This window comes from Crocodylus siamensis, chromosome 4 (assembly GCF_052110815.1).
Source record: "Crocodylus siamensis isolate JL-2025a chromosome 4, ASM5211081v1, whole genome shotgun sequence".
Classification (NCBI taxonomy): Eukaryota; Metazoa; Chordata; order Crocodylia; family Crocodylidae; genus Crocodylus; species Crocodylus siamensis.
The window spans coordinates 244,928,086-244,944,494 of NC_143398.1; the positions used below are offsets into that span (position 1 = coordinate 244,928,086).

At 47.2% G+C, this 16,409-nt stretch overlaps 1 protein-coding gene across 2 annotated transcripts in view; it reads right to left on the reverse strand.

The window, feature by feature from the left end:
* CYP27C1 (cytochrome P450 family 27 subfamily C member 1) overlaps positions 1-16,409 on the reverse strand; it is a 47,814-nt gene that overhangs the window by 14,351 nt on the left and 17,054 nt on the right. For both annotated transcript variants that reach the window (XM_090046077.1, XM_090046076.1), the window contains exons 4-5: positions 14,470-14,679; positions 11,618-11,781 (exon numbers count right to left, since the gene is read on the reverse strand). In XM_090046077.1, the coding sequence (XP_089902203.1) occupies positions 11,618-11,781; positions 14,470-14,679 (374 nt within the window). The remainder of the gene's footprint in view (positions 1-11,617; positions 11,782-14,469; positions 14,680-16,409) is intronic.

Sequence of the window (16,409 nt, forward strand, 5' to 3'; positions counted from 1 at the left end):
CATTCATCTTTTCTATTTATCGAGGAGATACTTACATTAAAATGGCAGATTAAATTAAAGAAAAAAATGCACATTTTTGAAACTAACTATCATGAGGGACTGTGTAGAATTAAGTCAGTATTTCTCAATCAGGGTGCAACGAGTTCCACGGAGATAAGAAGGTGTGAGCAGATAAATGCAGACTCCAGTCCTCCCTGCCTGGCTGCTGCCCTGCCCCTCTGCAAGAAGGCAAGCATTGTAATGCACAAATTAGTTTTTTAAATGGGTCCTGCTCAATTAACGAGTTATGGAGGGGTGCCTTGAGTCAAATGAGGGGTCCTTGAATCTAAACAAGTTGAGAACCAATGAAATAGGCATTTAAATGGACGCTGTGAGGCTAAAACAAATAACTCCCCATTATGCCTTGCTGGGTACCTCTAAATGACATGCTTTACTGTGAAGTTGAACAAACATCAAGGACCATTGGGGTCCCACAAGGCTCTGTCCTAGGTTCTATACTGTTTAACATCTTCATCAGTGATGTGGACACTGGTGTCAGAAGCGGATTGGCCAAGTTCGGCAACGACACCAAACACTGGGGTAAAGCATCCATACCTGAGGATAGGAGGGTGATGCAGGCAGATCTGGACAGACTCATGAAATGGGCAGATGAGAATCTGATGGTGTTCAACACCGAAAAATGCAGGGTTTTCCACCTTGGGAGGAAAAACCTGCACCATGCTTATAGGCTCGGTAGTGCAACACTGGTTGGCACTACAGATGAAAGGGACTTGGGGGTCATGGTTGACCACAAGATGAACATGAGCCTTCAGAGCAATGCTGCGGCTAGTAAAGCGAGCAACATGCTGGCGTGCATCCATAGATGCTTCTCAAGCAGATCCCGAGACGTCATTCTCCTGCTGTACTCAGCCTTGGTGAGGCTGCAGCTACAGTACTGAGTCCAGTTTTGGCCTCCACAATTCAAAAGGGATGTGGAGAAGCTTGAGGGGGTTCAGAGGAGAGCCACGCACATGATCAGAGGTCAGGAAAACAGACCTTATGAGAGGCTGACACAATGGGGCTATTCAATGGAAAAGTGCAGGCTCAGGGGTAATCTGGTGGTGACCTATAAGTTTATAGTGCTCATCAGGATCTGGGGGAACTTCTGTTCACCAGAGCGCCCCAAGGGATGACAAGATCGAACGGTCACAAACTCCACTGTGACCGATTCAGGTTGGACATAAGAAAGAACTTCTTCACTGTCCAAGCCCCCAAGGTTTGGAATAGACTGCCGCCAGAGGCGGTTCAAGCACCCACTTTGAACGCCTTCAAGACATATTTGGATGCTTATCTTGCTGGGATCCTATGATCCCTACTGAATTCCTGCCCCTGGGGCAGGGGACTGAACTCAGTGATCCTCCAGGGTCCCTTCCAGCCCAAATATCTATGAAATTAGCTCCGCAGTAAAGTGTCACCATCTATATGTGCACCCCTATTAGGCTAGAGTAAGCTAATTAACTCTGCCATAGGACAGTTCTGCTTGACACAAGTACTATTCTATAGTGGAGTTATTTACTCCACCGCAATGCACATGTAGATGGTGACTGGGGCTGGCTGGGGCAGAAGGGTGCTAGCCCTGCACTGGAGCACCCTTGTGCCACAGCCAGCTCCTCCACAGCACATTGAGCTGTGGTGCAGAAGTTCCACCTCTTGGCTAACCTCTTGGCCTCCCTGCTACCCACAGCTGTGCTGCCTGGCTCAACATGCTGTGGTCCTGGGTACACCTGTGAACACTGCATCTGGGAGCAATAAAGTCCAGCACAAACTGCACTGTTGTTTATTGCATCACATTAATATCATGTATAGATGCACCCACTCTGTACGAAGACAGGGATAGAAAACAAGGACAGGGAAAAAATAATGCAGCTACTGGCACAAGTTACTTTAAAAGGAGTCATGAGGCAACAGCAGAAGGAGACTAGCTGGTCCAAGTGTTGAAAGTGAGTGAATAAAGAAGAAAGATACATTACTACATGAGAAAGGTACATTTTCCTTTGAACCTGGTTCCCTCACAGGTGGTGAGAAGGGGTTAACTCCTCGCTCCCTGGGAGGAGGCGGCTGCATGGAGCCCGGCCCGGTCAAGCCCCCGCCCAGGCCCCTACTTGGCCCAGCCCCCCAGGGAGAGAGAAGAGAAGGAATGGGGTACTCACCAGTCCCCCTCCTGTAGGGCAGGGCCCCCCAAATCCCGGGCAGGGCCCCCCTGGCCTGAGAAACCAGCTTTCCCCGACAGCAGACCCACTGCGCATGCATGCAGTTTAAAAGGGCCTGCCAAACAGGGAAAAAAGCTCAGTTAGGCTCCAGAGCGGTGAGAGACGCACGGGTGAAGCCCGCTGCGCCCCCGCTCCCCCGAAGCTCCCCAGACACCCCCTCAGCAGCCGCAGAGCCCCCTCCGACCCCCAGCACAGCCGGAGGTAAGCGGGCTCGTGGTGGGAAGGGGTTAACTCCTCGCTCCCTGGGAGGAGGCGGCTGCGTGGAGCCAGGTCGGGTCAAGCCCCCGCCCAGGCCCCTACTTGGCCCAGCCCCCCAGGAAGCCCTGCGACTGGAGCCGCGCGAATAGGCTGCGTAAACAGGCGTTCGAGTTAGCACGGAGTTCACGCGGGAGAGGGCGTGGGAGGGCACAAGACCCTGCCTGCGACCCCCGCAGAGTAGTCGGTCCCAGCCGTAGCCAGCCTACCAGAGACATGACACGGATGGGCACGTGCCAAACCCCGAGGGTCCCCTCGGGCTCTGCGGCCCCCCCCATCGGGCACCTCAGAGACGGCCGCCCAGACGGAGCCCATGGTCCCGGGCTCCACGCACACGGAGCCCCTGGCTCTTGGCTGCGGGGGCTACCTGTCCCTTTTTCAGGCTCTGGGGCCCGGGAGCATGGCCACCTCCCCTTGCGGAGTCTGCTCCCTACTGGGGTCTCTGGCGCGCCAACTGGAGGAGCTCCAGGCCACTGTCCAGAGACTGCGTGCCATCAGGGACTGCGAGCAGGAGATAGACTCCTACTGCCAGGCCCTTCTCCCCCAGGAGCAGTAGCTTAGAGCACCGTCTCCCTCCGTGACTAAGGAGGACTCTGGGACCTCCTGCTCTGCCCAGTCAGGGGCATGGACCAAGGTGGTCAAGGGCCCTAAGGCCCACCGTACCAAGGCCCCTCCCTCGCCGGAGCTTAGCAACAGGTTCGCACCTCTTGCAGCCCCAGCAGAGCCTGCTCAGGTCCCGCAGGCAACCCAAGCTCAACCACAGCTACTGCCCCCGCTCTCCCCAAGACAAAACGAAAGGTGTTTGTTGTGGGAGACTCCATCCTGCGGGGGACTGATGGGGCAATCTGCCGCCCCGACCCCTTAGCCCAGGAAGTCTGCTGCTTCCCAGGGGCCCGCATCTGAGACATTGCGGAGAGGATCCCGCAGCTCCTCCGGCCCACAGACCACTATCCCATGCTCCTTATTCACATGGGCACCAATGACACGGCTCGGAGCAGCCCCAGCCAGGAGCCTGGGTAACAAGCAGGAGGAGCTCATCCTCCTGCTCAGTGAAAAGAATTATGATGTCATTGGGATAACGGAGACCTGGTGGGACTCCACCCATGACTGGACCATGGGTATAGAAGGCTATACCCTGTACAGGAGGGATCATGTTGGCAAAAGGGGCGGGGGTGTAGCTCTCTATGTGAAGGAAAGCTACATGTCCCTGCAAGCTCATGTTGGCGACCGGCACGGACAGCGAGAGACCCTCTGGGTAAAAATTCGTGGAGACTACAGCACAGGGAACACAATGGTGGGAGTCTACTACAGACCTCCCACTCAAAGTCCTGAGCTTGACCAGGAGTTCGCCCGGGAACTGACTGAGGCCACTTGCTCCAGGACCTTGGTTGTCATGGGTGACTTCAATTACCCGGACATCTCGTGGGAAGATCACTCAGCAAAATCCGAGCGGTCGCAAAGCTTTCTCTCGTGCGTGGATGACCTCTACCTGACTCAAGAAGTCTATGGGCCAACGAGAGCCAAAGCGCTGCTCGACCTGGTATTGGCTACAGGGGACGACCTAATCGGCGACCTAGTGATCGATGGGAAGCTGGGTGACAGCGACCACGAGCTGATCACCTTCACCATCCGCCGTAAAGCTGGCAAGTCAGTCAGCAACACAGAAGTCCTTGACTTCAGAAAAGCTGACTTTGACAAGCTCAAGAGGCTTGTCGGTCAGGCCCTCAGGGACCATGACCCCAGGGAGATGGGAGTTCAACAAGAATGGTTCCTTCTCAGGGAAGCGATCCTCAATGCACAAGCTAAATCTATTCCAACACGGAGGAAAGGCAGCAAGAAGGCACAGCAGCCCTCCTGGCTCTCCAGGGACCTAGCGGACCTCCTGTGGCTAAAAAGGAAAGCCTACAAAGGATGGAGGACGGGATTCACCTCCAAGGAGGATTATTCTGCGCTGGTCCGGTCCTGCAGGGAGCAAAACAGGAAAGCCAAGGCTGCAACTGAACTCCAACTAGCTTCAAGCATCAAGGACAACAAAAAGTCCTTTCTCAGATATAGTTTCATAGTTTCATAGTTTGTAGGGTCGGAAGGGACCTGAGCAGATCATCTAGTCCGACCCCCTGCCATGGCAGGAAAGAGTACTGGGGTCAGATGACCCCAGCTAGATGTTCATCTAACCTCCTCTTAAACACCCCCAGCGTAGGAGCCTGCACCACTTCTCTTGGAAGCTGGTTCCAGACCCTAGCCGCCCTGACCGTGAAGTCGTGCCTTCTGATATCTAACCTGAACCTACCCTCTGCCAGCTTCTGACCGTTATACCTGGTCACTCCTGGCGGTGCTCGGGGAAACAGTGACTTCCCCAATGTCTGCTGATCCCCCCTGATTAGTTTATAACAGGCCACAAGATCCCCCCTCAGCCTTCTCTTGTGGAGGCTGAACAGGTTCAGGTCCCGCAGCCTGTCCTCATAGGGCCTGCCCTGTTGTCCCCTAATCATACGAGTGGCCCTCCTCTGGACCCTCTCGATGCCGTCGACATCCCTCCTGCAGTGCGGCACCCAGAACTGGACGCAATACTCCAGCTGCGGCCTGACCAATGCCGCATAGAGGGGAAGGATCACCTCCTTGGACCTGCTCGAGATGCATCTGTGGATGCAGGACAAGGTGCGGTTGGCCTTCCTTACTGCCTCTCCACACTGCCGGCCTATGTTCATCTTGCAGTCAATGATCACTCCCAGATCCCTTTCCACCTCCGTGCTGACAAGAGGGGAGTTCCCCAACCTGTAGGTATGGTGCCGGTTGTTCCTCCCGAGGTGCATCACCTTGCACTTGTCTGTGTTGAAACCCATCCTATTCTCGTCCGCCCACCCTTGTAACCTGTCTAGGTCAGATTGTAGCCTGTTGCATCCTTCCAATGTTCCCACGTCCCCCCACATCTTAGTGTCATCAGCAAATTTGAACAGGGTGCTTTTTACCCCCACATCCAAATCGCTGATGAAGATGTTGAACAGTGCGGGCCTGAGGACCGAGCCCTGCGGAACCCCACTGCCCACATCCCTCCAGGCTGAGAAGGACCCATCCACTACCACCCTCTGGGTGCGGCCCTCCGGCCAGTTGGCGACCCATTTGACTGTGTGGGTGTCTACACCACAGCCCCCCAGTTTCTTAATGAGAACAGGGTGAGAGACAGTGTCAAAAGCCTTCCGGAAGTCCAGGAAGACTATATCCACTGCTACCCCTGCATCTAATGATCTGGTGATCTGATCGTAAAAGGCCACCAGGTTGGTCTGACAGGACCTGCCACTGATGAACCCATGTTGGTTGCTCCTAAGCATGCAGTCTCCTGCTGGCCCCTCCTGGATGTGTGCCAGCATAATTTTTTATGTGGGGAGCCGGAGGAAAAGCAAGGGCAACGTTGGACCCCTGCTAAACCAGATGGGGCAATTGGCGCCCAGGAAAAAGCCAACCTATTAAATAGGTACTTTGCATCAGTCTTTCATCAGTCACACGGGACGCCCATGCCTGCTATGGGACAGGGAGATCTGGGTGATGGGGATCCCCTACCCTCCATAAATGCTGACCTCGTGAAGGAACACCTTGAGAAGCTGGAGACCTTCAAGTCAGCCGGCCCTGACAATCTGCGCCCCAGGGCACTCAAGGAGCTGGCGAGCGTCATAGCCCAGCCCCTGGCACGGGTCTTTGAAAACTCCTGGCGCTCTGGTGTAGTGCCCGGAGACTGGAAGAAGGCCAATGTGGTGCCGATCTTCAAGAAAGGGAGGAGAGTGGATCCGGCTAACTACAGGCCCATTAGCCTGACTTCTATCCTGGGGAAGATCTTAGAAAAGTTTATTAAGGAGGCCTCCTTGATGGACTGGCCCAGGATAACATCCTAAGGGATAGCCAGCACGCGTTTGTTGCAGGTAGGTCTTGTTTGACCAATCTCATTTCCTTCTATGACCAGGTGACCTATCACCTGGACGAGGGAGAAGAGATTGATGTCATATATCTTGACTTCAAAAAAGCTTTTGATCTAGTATCCCATGGTCACCTCTTGGCCAAACTGCCCAGTTGTGGCCTTGGCTCCACCACGATCCACTGGCTGGGAAATTGGCTCCGTGGTCGGACCCAGAGGGTTGTAATTGATGGCAGTCACTCATCGTGGTGCCCTGTGACCAGTGGGGTCCCTCAAGGCTCTGTCCTGGGACCCATGCTGTTCAACATCTTCATTAATTATGTGGACGTCGGAGTCAGGAGTGGACTGGCCAAGTTCGCCGATGACACCAAACTTTGGGGCAAAGCATCCACACCAGAAGATAGGTGGGTGATCCAGGCTGACCTGGACAAGCTCAGCAAATGGGCAGACGAGAACCTGATGGTGTTTAACACTGAAAAATGCAAGGTTCTCCACCTTGGGAGGAAAAACCTGCAGCACCCTTATAGGCTCGGCAGTGCTATGTTGGATAGCACAACAGAAAAAAGAGACTTGGGGGTCATCACTGACCACAAGATGAACATGAGCCTGCAATGCGATGCTGCGGCTAATAAAGCGACCAAAATGCTGGCTTGCATCCATAGATGCTTCTCGAGCAAATCCCGGGACGTCATTCTCCCCTTGTACTCGGCCTTGGTGAGGCTGTAGCTGGAATACTGCATCCAGTTTTGGGCTCCACAATTCAAAAAGGATGTGGAGAAGCTTGAGAGAGTCCAGAGGAGAGCCACGCGCACGATCAGAGGTCAGGAAAACAGACCTGACGACGACAGGCTGAGAGCCATAGGACTCTTTAGCCTGGAAAAGCGCAGGCTCAGGATGATCTGATGGCCACCTATAAGTTTATCAGGGGTGACCGCCAGGATCTGAGGGGACGTTTGTTCACCAGAGCGCCCCAAGGGATGACTAGGTCGAACGGTCACAAACTCCTGCAAGACCGTTTCAGGCTGGACATAAGGAAGAATTTCTTTACTGTCCGAGCCCCCAAGGTCTGGAACAGTCTGCCAGCGGAGGTGGTTCAAGCACCTACATTGAACACCTTCAAGAGTAAACTGGATGCTTATCTTGTGGGATCCTATGACCCCAGCTGACTTCCTGCCCTTTGGGCAGGGGGCTGGACTCGATGATCTCCCGAGGTCCCTTCCAGCCCTGATGTCTATGAAATCTATGAAATCTATGAATTCAGTATTTCTTCCCAAGTATGGGAGGTGAAGTCACTGTCTCTTAATTTATCCTTAACAACGCTAGAGTAATAAAACTGAAAGAAATTTTTAATTTTAAATAAATAAATTTTAAATACATAGGGGGAAAAAGAAGGTACTGGATAATGTGGGGCCCCTGCAAGACATGCTGGGAAATTTGGTCGTCACACCAGATGACAAAGCTAACCTATTTAACGACTTCTTTGCCTCCATTTTCCTGAGCAGGGACTGGATCAGCAGCCGCACTGGGCCACCCTCAGGCCCCAGGGGAGGCACACCTAGGCCAAGGGGCAGTGAGGATCTAGTCAGGGCACTTCTGGAGGGACTGGATGTATTTAAATCAGCTGGTCCGGACGATCTCCACCCCCGAGTGCTGAGGGAATTAGATGCAGTCATTGCGGGACCCTTGGCACAGCTTTATGAGCACTCGTGGTGCTCTGGTTTGGTGCCAGAGGGCTGGAAGAGGGCCAGTGTGGTTCCCATCTTCAAAAAAGGGAGGAAGGAGGACCCGGAAAACTATAGGCCAGTTAGTCTTACCTCGATCCTGGGCAAGCTTTTTGAGAGAATTATTCTGGTACATGTCCACGAGGGGCCAGCAGGAGAGATTATGCTTAGGGGCAACCAACATGGGTTCATTAGAGGCAGGTCCTGTCAGACCAACCTGGTGGCCTTCTACGACCAGGTCACCAAATCCTTAGATGCAGGGGTAGCAGTGGATATAGTCTTTCTGGACTTTCAGAAGGCCTTCGACACTGTCTCTCACCCCATTCTCATTAAAAAATTGGGGGACTGTGGCGTTGACACCTACACAGTCAAATGGGTCACCAAGTGGCTGGAGGGCTGCACCCAGAGAGTGGTGGTGGACGGGTCATTGTCAACCTGGAGGGATGTGGGCAGTGGGGTTCCCCAGGGCTCAGTCCTCAGGCCCGCACTGTTCAACATCTTCATCAGCGACTTGGACAAGGGGGTAAAAAGCACCCTGTTCAAATTTGCTGATGACGCTAAGATGTGGGGGGATGTGGGCATGCTAGAAGGAAGGAATAGGCTGCAATTGGACATAGACAAGTTACAGGGGTGGGCGGATGAGAACAGGATGGGATTCAACACTGACAAGTGCAAGGTGCTGCACGTGGGGAGGAAGAACCAGCACCATACCTAGAGGCTGGGGAACTCCCTTCTCGTCAAGGCAGAGGCAGAAAAGGATCTTGGAGTCATCTTTGATTCCAAGATGAACATGGGCTGGCAGTGTGGGGATGCAGTCAGGAAGGCCAACCACACCTTGACATGCATCCACAGATGCATCTTGAGCAGGTCCAAGGAGGTGATCCTCCCCCTCTATGCGGCACTGGTCAGGCCGCAACTGGAGTACTGCATCCAGTTCTGGGCGCCGCACTTCAAGAGGGATGTGGACAATGTGAAGAGGGTCCAGAGGAGGCCACTCGCATGGTCAGGGGGCAGCAGGGCAGGCCCTACGAGGACAGGCTATGGGACCTGAACCTATTCAGCCTCCACAAGAGAAGGCTGAGGGGGAATCTAGTGGCCTGTTATAAACTAGTCAGAGGGGACCAGCAGGCATTGGGGGAATCCCTATTGCCCCGAGCACTACCAGGAATGACCAGAAATAACAGTCACAAGATGGCAGAGGGTGGATTCAGGCTAGACATCAGAAGGCGTGACTTCATGGTCAGGGCAGCTAGGATCTGGAACCAACTTCCAAGCTAAGTGGTACTGGCTCCTACCCTGGGGCTCTTTAAAACAAGGCTAGACAATCACCTTGATGGGGTCGTTTGAGCCCAGTACTCTTTCCTGCCACGGCAGGGGGTCAGACTTGATGATCTGCTCAGGTCCCTTCTGACCCTACTAACTACGAAACTATGAAATGTCAATCCAATTTATTTTTCACTATTCATGTCATTTGTATATTCATGTCTCTTATGCGGTAGAAGGAAAACACATGGATAATTTCACTGTTACGAATTTGCTTTACTTTCAAGTTCTTGCATCCTAGCACAATGTTGCAGTGTTGGGGTTGTAAACAATGTGTGGAAACAGGAACAACTTGAGGAAACATTTCTTTTGGTCTTACTTTTAGAAAGCCTAAATTAGAAAGCAAGTGACCTTTTAAGCCATGTATTATTCACAGACTGGGTCATAATGCTGGTAGTCCTGTCCCCAGGAGATCTCCTTTCAGTCCCAACCTCCTGTTCTCATGACATTCAGAGAAACTGCCCTTCACTCGAGCTCAACTCTGCACTGCTCCTCCTTGCAAAAGATGGCAATAATGCCAAACTACATACAGAAGTTACTGTGACATAAACAGTGTTCCCTTTCAGGTTCCCAGCTCCTTCACATCCTCTTCAAAACTGGCAGTATGTTAGAACAGCCAAAATGCTTTGTAGCCAAACACAGCCTTACAATTTTGTTCAAAGCCTTCCATAATCCTTGAGTTCCTTCAGTTTCTATGATAAAACAAAACCTGAAGTGACAGCAGTGGGGAAACAGGAGTCTCTCAGTTTCTAAAAATGTACTAAAAATGAGGAAGCCAAAAGTACAGGTTTCTCACAAAAAAGTAATTGTTGCCAATCAACGAAGGTTGAGTCAAATGTAAAGAGACTCCACTGGCATGAACTTGCACCCTGTCCTTTCAGTTTAATGGAAATTCACTTTTTAATAAAAGAGTTAAAATTCATACTTTTAAAGTCTGGAAAACTAATGGGATGACTTAATGAACTTGAATAACAATAAAACAAAACAAGCCCTAAAAGCTCTTCAAACTCATAAGCTTCTGGAAAGCTTATTCAATGGAGTACTTCTCAATTTATAAGTCCCTGAGTGTCTTCTTTATTCTAGGACCTACAAAGTTTCTTTTCTTCACAACACCCACAATGTCCAGACTTCTTTCAGACCCAGATCAAGCTGAATCTAATTGTCAGCAAATGAGCTGGCTTTTTTATTTCAAGGCTACTGACAAGAAGTCCAACATGGTGCTGTTCCCCTTTATCAAACCTAACTAGGCTCAATGCAAAACATCTTGTTTAACTACAGACTCTAAGATACAGCTAATTTATTTCTCTGCTGATGATGCCAGCCATCGAGTGAAATTAGTATGTATGCCAGACTGATGCTATGAAGCTATGGGGAGGAAAATGTGACTATAAACAATTTCTGTGCACCTCAATATTAAAAACAACTAATTCACTGGCTAATCTACGTTGGCCTGTCTAGAATGACACATCAAACACATGGATCACACTTGAACTTCACTGCCTCTGGGCTCCAGTAAACCATCTCCCTGCCTAAGAATGCCTCCAAAAATAGGAGGGGATGGCTGAAAGCTGGCTAAGCTTAGGCTTTTTCCTTGATGATGGAATCCATATCACCCTCCCCTTAAGTGTTGGTCTAAAATACACTTGTATCATCCCAGTAATGCAAAGGGACCCCAGTGAAGGTCAAGCTTCTTATCCACAATGCTCCTCTGTTGATTAATTGTAAACAGCAAAATCCATTAGCAAGTTCTATATGCCAGCTTCTAACCCGGTTTTTTTTTATAGGAATCTCAATCATGTGCCTATTGCAGTCCTCCTTAAATGACAATAAATATTGATCACATCCAAATTTTAAAACAAACCCAAGATGAACATAAAGAAAAACTTTCTAGCAATTGCCTCTGTTTATTAAAACATGAAGTAGCATCCAAAGAAAATGGTACGACCTTACTGCTTTGGCAGTTCAGAGTAAAACTGCTCATTCAAGAAGAGCAATCCTGTACTGGCTCAGTGGACAAACTAAATCATTTGATAAGAATTTTCCATCATTTCTATGATGAACAAAAAAATACTTAAAATGTAAAGCTAGCTTAATTGTCGAGCAATCAAACTGACCCAAAGGAAAATAACAAACAACAACAATGACAATAGTAAGTCTCTTACTGTGTCCACTCCTGCCAGAAGCATTTCAGTCATATTGGCATAGATTTCTTCCAAGTTAAGCTCTTTACTTAATAGGAGATATGTGAGCAGCCCACCTTTTACTTCTTCTCCTTGTTCTAGCCGGGATTGAATATCCTTTAACTTCTTATCAACATGGATTTGACCTTTTGAATTGAAAAAAAAGGATTTTTATTTTTCCCCAATCTCATTTTTCAGTCCTCTTTTTCCCCTCAATTAATCCCAGCTATACTTTGACAATTACATGCATAGCATCTGGATTGTAAAAAAAGGAGTTCAAGAACTATGTCACCTCAAAACATGGTCAGATGGTAAACTCATCATGGTAGAAAGAGACAACATAATCAGCATATTCCTGCATGAGGCCTACACCAATACCCCTTCCCAAACAAGACATGGTGAACTTTTACCTGTATTTTAATTCTATTAACCATACCAGAAAAGGGCAAGGTAAGAAAGAAAACTCAAAACAGAGATAGCATTTTTCAGCAATTATTGTTCAGTTGCTCTTCATATTATTTCTCCTTCTTCCTCAACAAAGGGATATTGTACTGTGGAAGCCCTGTCACATGAATCCTCCTTTATATAAGGCATCAAGCAAAGCTATAGAAAATATATTGTAGGAAAAATACTGTGCTGGCAGGAGTATAGACTAAGGGCCAGATTCTATTCCACCTCTTAGTCATCTAATTCTAAGGTGACGTAAGGCTTAAGTAAAATTCTATCCTATTCCCTGTTCAAGTCTTGACAATTAATTTGTCCATCTACTTTTGCACAGACAGCCATCTTCCCCTTAAGACTGAATGTGAGCAAGGTAGAATAGAATAGGCTAGTGGTGCTCAACCTTTCCAGCATGTGGATTAGACGAGTGGGGCACAGCCAGTCTGTGGGCTGGATCTGGCACACAGACCCAGGTCTGCAGGCCAAATCCAGTCTACGAACTGACTCCGCACCATGGGTCTGGCCACAGACCAGCCCTATGTGCTAGGTCCAGGGCTGCAAACTGACCCCATATGCTGGGTCCGGGGTCACGTGCCAAGTCCAACCCTGCGTACCAGGCCCAGGCATGGACAGGGCCCATGTGGCAGCTCAATCCAGCATGTGGTCCCAGCTCATTCAGCCCATGGGACTCTTCATAAGTCCAAAAATGTAACGGTGAGAGAGTAGTGGCAGCATTAATGGCCCCGGGGCTCCATGAGTTCCATCAATTAACACTGCCACTGCTTTCCCACTGCTAAATTTCCAAATGCATGGGAAGCTCCACGGGCCAGATGACTTGATTCCACAAGGCGGATCTGGCCCATGGACTGTATTTTCAGGACCACTGGCACAGGCACCTTAGTTTACTTATATACCTAATAGCTGGAATAGAATCTGAATGTAGATGTCTTAATAAGTCTTGTGTTTTTTTAATTCAGATCCAGACATTAAGTTAGATTTTAAATTAACAATCTGAAAAAATCTCAAAACACCTCTTAGAGAGTATATAATAAAAGATTTTCCTGTATTATTAATAAAATAAATACAAAAAAATCAAGTGGTTTCCTAACACCCCCAGCTTTTAACTTAAATTATTAAAACAAATTATTATTTCTTCAAATAGTTCTATAGCTGCATTTCAAACTAGGCCAATATTTTGAAAAGTTCTATTCACAAGTAAGTCTGTGCACCATATTTTCCTCACTTATCTTCCCTCATTTTAATTAGTCAGTGTCCTTACTTGGGAACAAACTTGACATTTCTTTAGAACTGATCAACTACTTCCTCAGTGTTAACTTCTCTATTAGTTGCACAGATTATTGTTTTGTCAAAAAATACCTGATCCAAAGCTTATTTAAACCAATATAATAATCCTTGTCAAATTCAGTAAATTCAATTTAAGACACTGCCAAATAAGTCTGATTTCAAGTAAGGAATAAGTAAGAGAAGAAGATGAAAATAATGAAATAATTATATAAAGTAAAAGAATACACAGACAATACTGAGGAAATTGTTAATACATGGACAGTTTCTCAAAGTTTTACTGAAGGTGTCGTTTTATTAATAATGTATTACAGAAGCATGTAGGTACCCCAATCAAGTATTAGGGCCCCATTGTGCTCAGTATAATATAAAGAAAAAGTAAGCAACTCCATTGCCAGAGAGTTCATAATGCAACAGGTGAACAAGACAGGCAAACAGGGTGGGCGGCATAATGGGGAGCAAAGCTGTGCAAAAAAGGAGGAAGTCTGAGCATCATTATCTTTCAAATAATTAACATGGTTTATAGAATTATGAAATACAGAAATTAAAAGAAGTTATTTGCACAAGGTATCCACTAGCTTGTAGCTGTACTGATCTAGAGGCAAAAGCAACCAGGACTTGTGGTAGAGGTGATATCTTTTTATTAGACCAACTAGATTTTTGCAATTAAAGACTTTTTTTTGCAAAAATCTACTTGGTCTAATAAAAGATATTACCTCTACTACGAGTCCTGACTGTTTTTATTTGCATGCAGAACTCATCACCTTGCAAAGGACTGTTTCCTAGAATACTTATTTTAGTTTTTCATTCGGGCTACTTTCAGGATGAAACTTTCACACCTCTAAAAATATCACCCCGCTACAGACTGACATCTCTTTGTCAAGCAGTTTTTCCTGGAATGCAATGTGAAAGTTCATCTATTTCTCCTATTGTACCATGATAAATAATCCCTTAATATTTTACCTATTTTATTCTTCTTTTTCTCCTTCTTTCCCACATTCTTAATATAATACTACAAATGCAATAAGTTCTATTCAAGACAGTGCCAGCTGCTAGAGAGACAAAGCTGAACTTTTCTGTTTAAATCTTACTGAATTTGAAGAGTCCATCCCAGGATCTGCAGAAAACATTCCAGGGTTTTGGAATAAGTGGACGAAGCCATTTGGGAATAACCCCTGCATACATAGCAGTCTTAAACACGCTAAACATCAACGCCAAAGCCTCAATGTACTCTACAGTCTTCTCTGGGACATTGTTTTCCAAGCACCCTAATCGGCATTCATACAGAATAGTTGCCACACCTGCAAAAGAGAAAGGGCACAGCATTTATAGCGTCTTCATTCATTTTTAAATTATTTATGGTAAATAATTGAAAGCTAAAGGAAAAGGACCTACTTCCAAAAAAGTGACCAATTACAACAAGTACTGTAGTTGCTGTTGCTGCCATTGTTGCAAAATAGCAAAACAAGCAAGACAGGGTTTTAAAAAAGCACACAAACAAGGCAGAAAAATAGTCTTGAGGCAGTCAGCAGCCTCTACATCAGTAGTGTTTGACTTGGGAAAACCTCTAGGCAGCCCAAAATCTAAAGAGCAACTGTCCAGCATCTGCATGGCATCCTCCATAGCATGACAGTGCCAGGTGGATACCCCTAGATGCCAAAGACCTGGTAAATCTTAACACAGGGCACCACATTGCATTTGAGCACATCTCCAGAAGAAGTGAGGGAACCCAAAGCCAGATAGCTTTTCATGCAATCTGCTAATGATGTGAGAGTACCTTGTCCTGGCAGAGGCCCTTTCTCCCATTCTCTCTGTCACAGTAAGCTGGTGATAGTTTTAGCTGGATGGAGAGCATGCAGCATTGTCCAAATAAGACTTCTATTATGCAGTCAGCCAGTAACAAGATGTCCTTGAACAGTGACAAGTATAGCTTTGGTTGCATCTTGTTGATCTGTCTGTTGGTTGCATTCAGCAGATGTTAAGTAGAGGGATACCGGCTAGAATTAGTAACCATATGAATTTTGTTGGCTTTGGTGTGCCTGAGTCTCTGGTTAATCATTCTGACAAGCACATATTGCATATGGTCTAGGAATAATACAGTCCCTTATAAATCAGAGAGCGTACTTAATGATCTTCCTTGTCCTATCAATGATAAAGGCATTAAAATTTAATATCCCCTTTTTTTTGCTTGCTAATACCTGGATCCTTATTTGATTTATTACACTTACATTTTCCTCGCTTCTCACTCCTTTAAACAAAGAAATCACACATACACACAGCTTTTCTGTAGATTCATTAAACTAGAGCTGTAAAGAAACAACATAATGAGTAACTATCACCAAATTTCTACTTGTTTTTGAATAGGTCAGTCCAGAATCTAAATTTTCATTAAAAAAAAAGTTTCTGGTACTTATAATTGTGAAGAAAATTTGGAAGATGCCAACCAAAAACAGTCAATGCACATTTTTTTACTGAAGCCAAAGGCAGAGTGAAACAACAGGTGAGGGGTATGATTTTTTTCAGTGGAGCTGATGAAGCTGAAAGCTAAGGAGAAATATAACTGTCAAAGTTGTTTTACTGCTGATCATTTTTAGCAGAAACATCTAGATACAGTTTGCCAATTACTACTATCATTCTTTTTGACAGTTCAGGAACAATAGCATATGTAACAACCTGTCTGACAACCATAACAAAATAGATGTCCAGTATCCCTATTAGAGATGTGAGGCAGTTTACACTAATTCAAAGTAAGCAGAGTGGATACACTTAATGTAGGTAAACAGTCAAGATTATATAGAGAGAAAGAGAGAGAGGACTAAAGTCAGTAACTGAACCTGGGTCCATTGCGTGGTGACAGAGTGCACTGTCAATATGCCTTCAGGCTGGCACTTTTATGTTTTTCTTTATTACCTCCAGATGGAAACATGAAACTAAAACTTGTTTCTCTTCTTTTTAGTTAGCCTGAGGATTTTGGTTTGTAAGCAATTTGGGGTGGGGACCATGATTTCTGTTTGTACCCACTGAACATAAC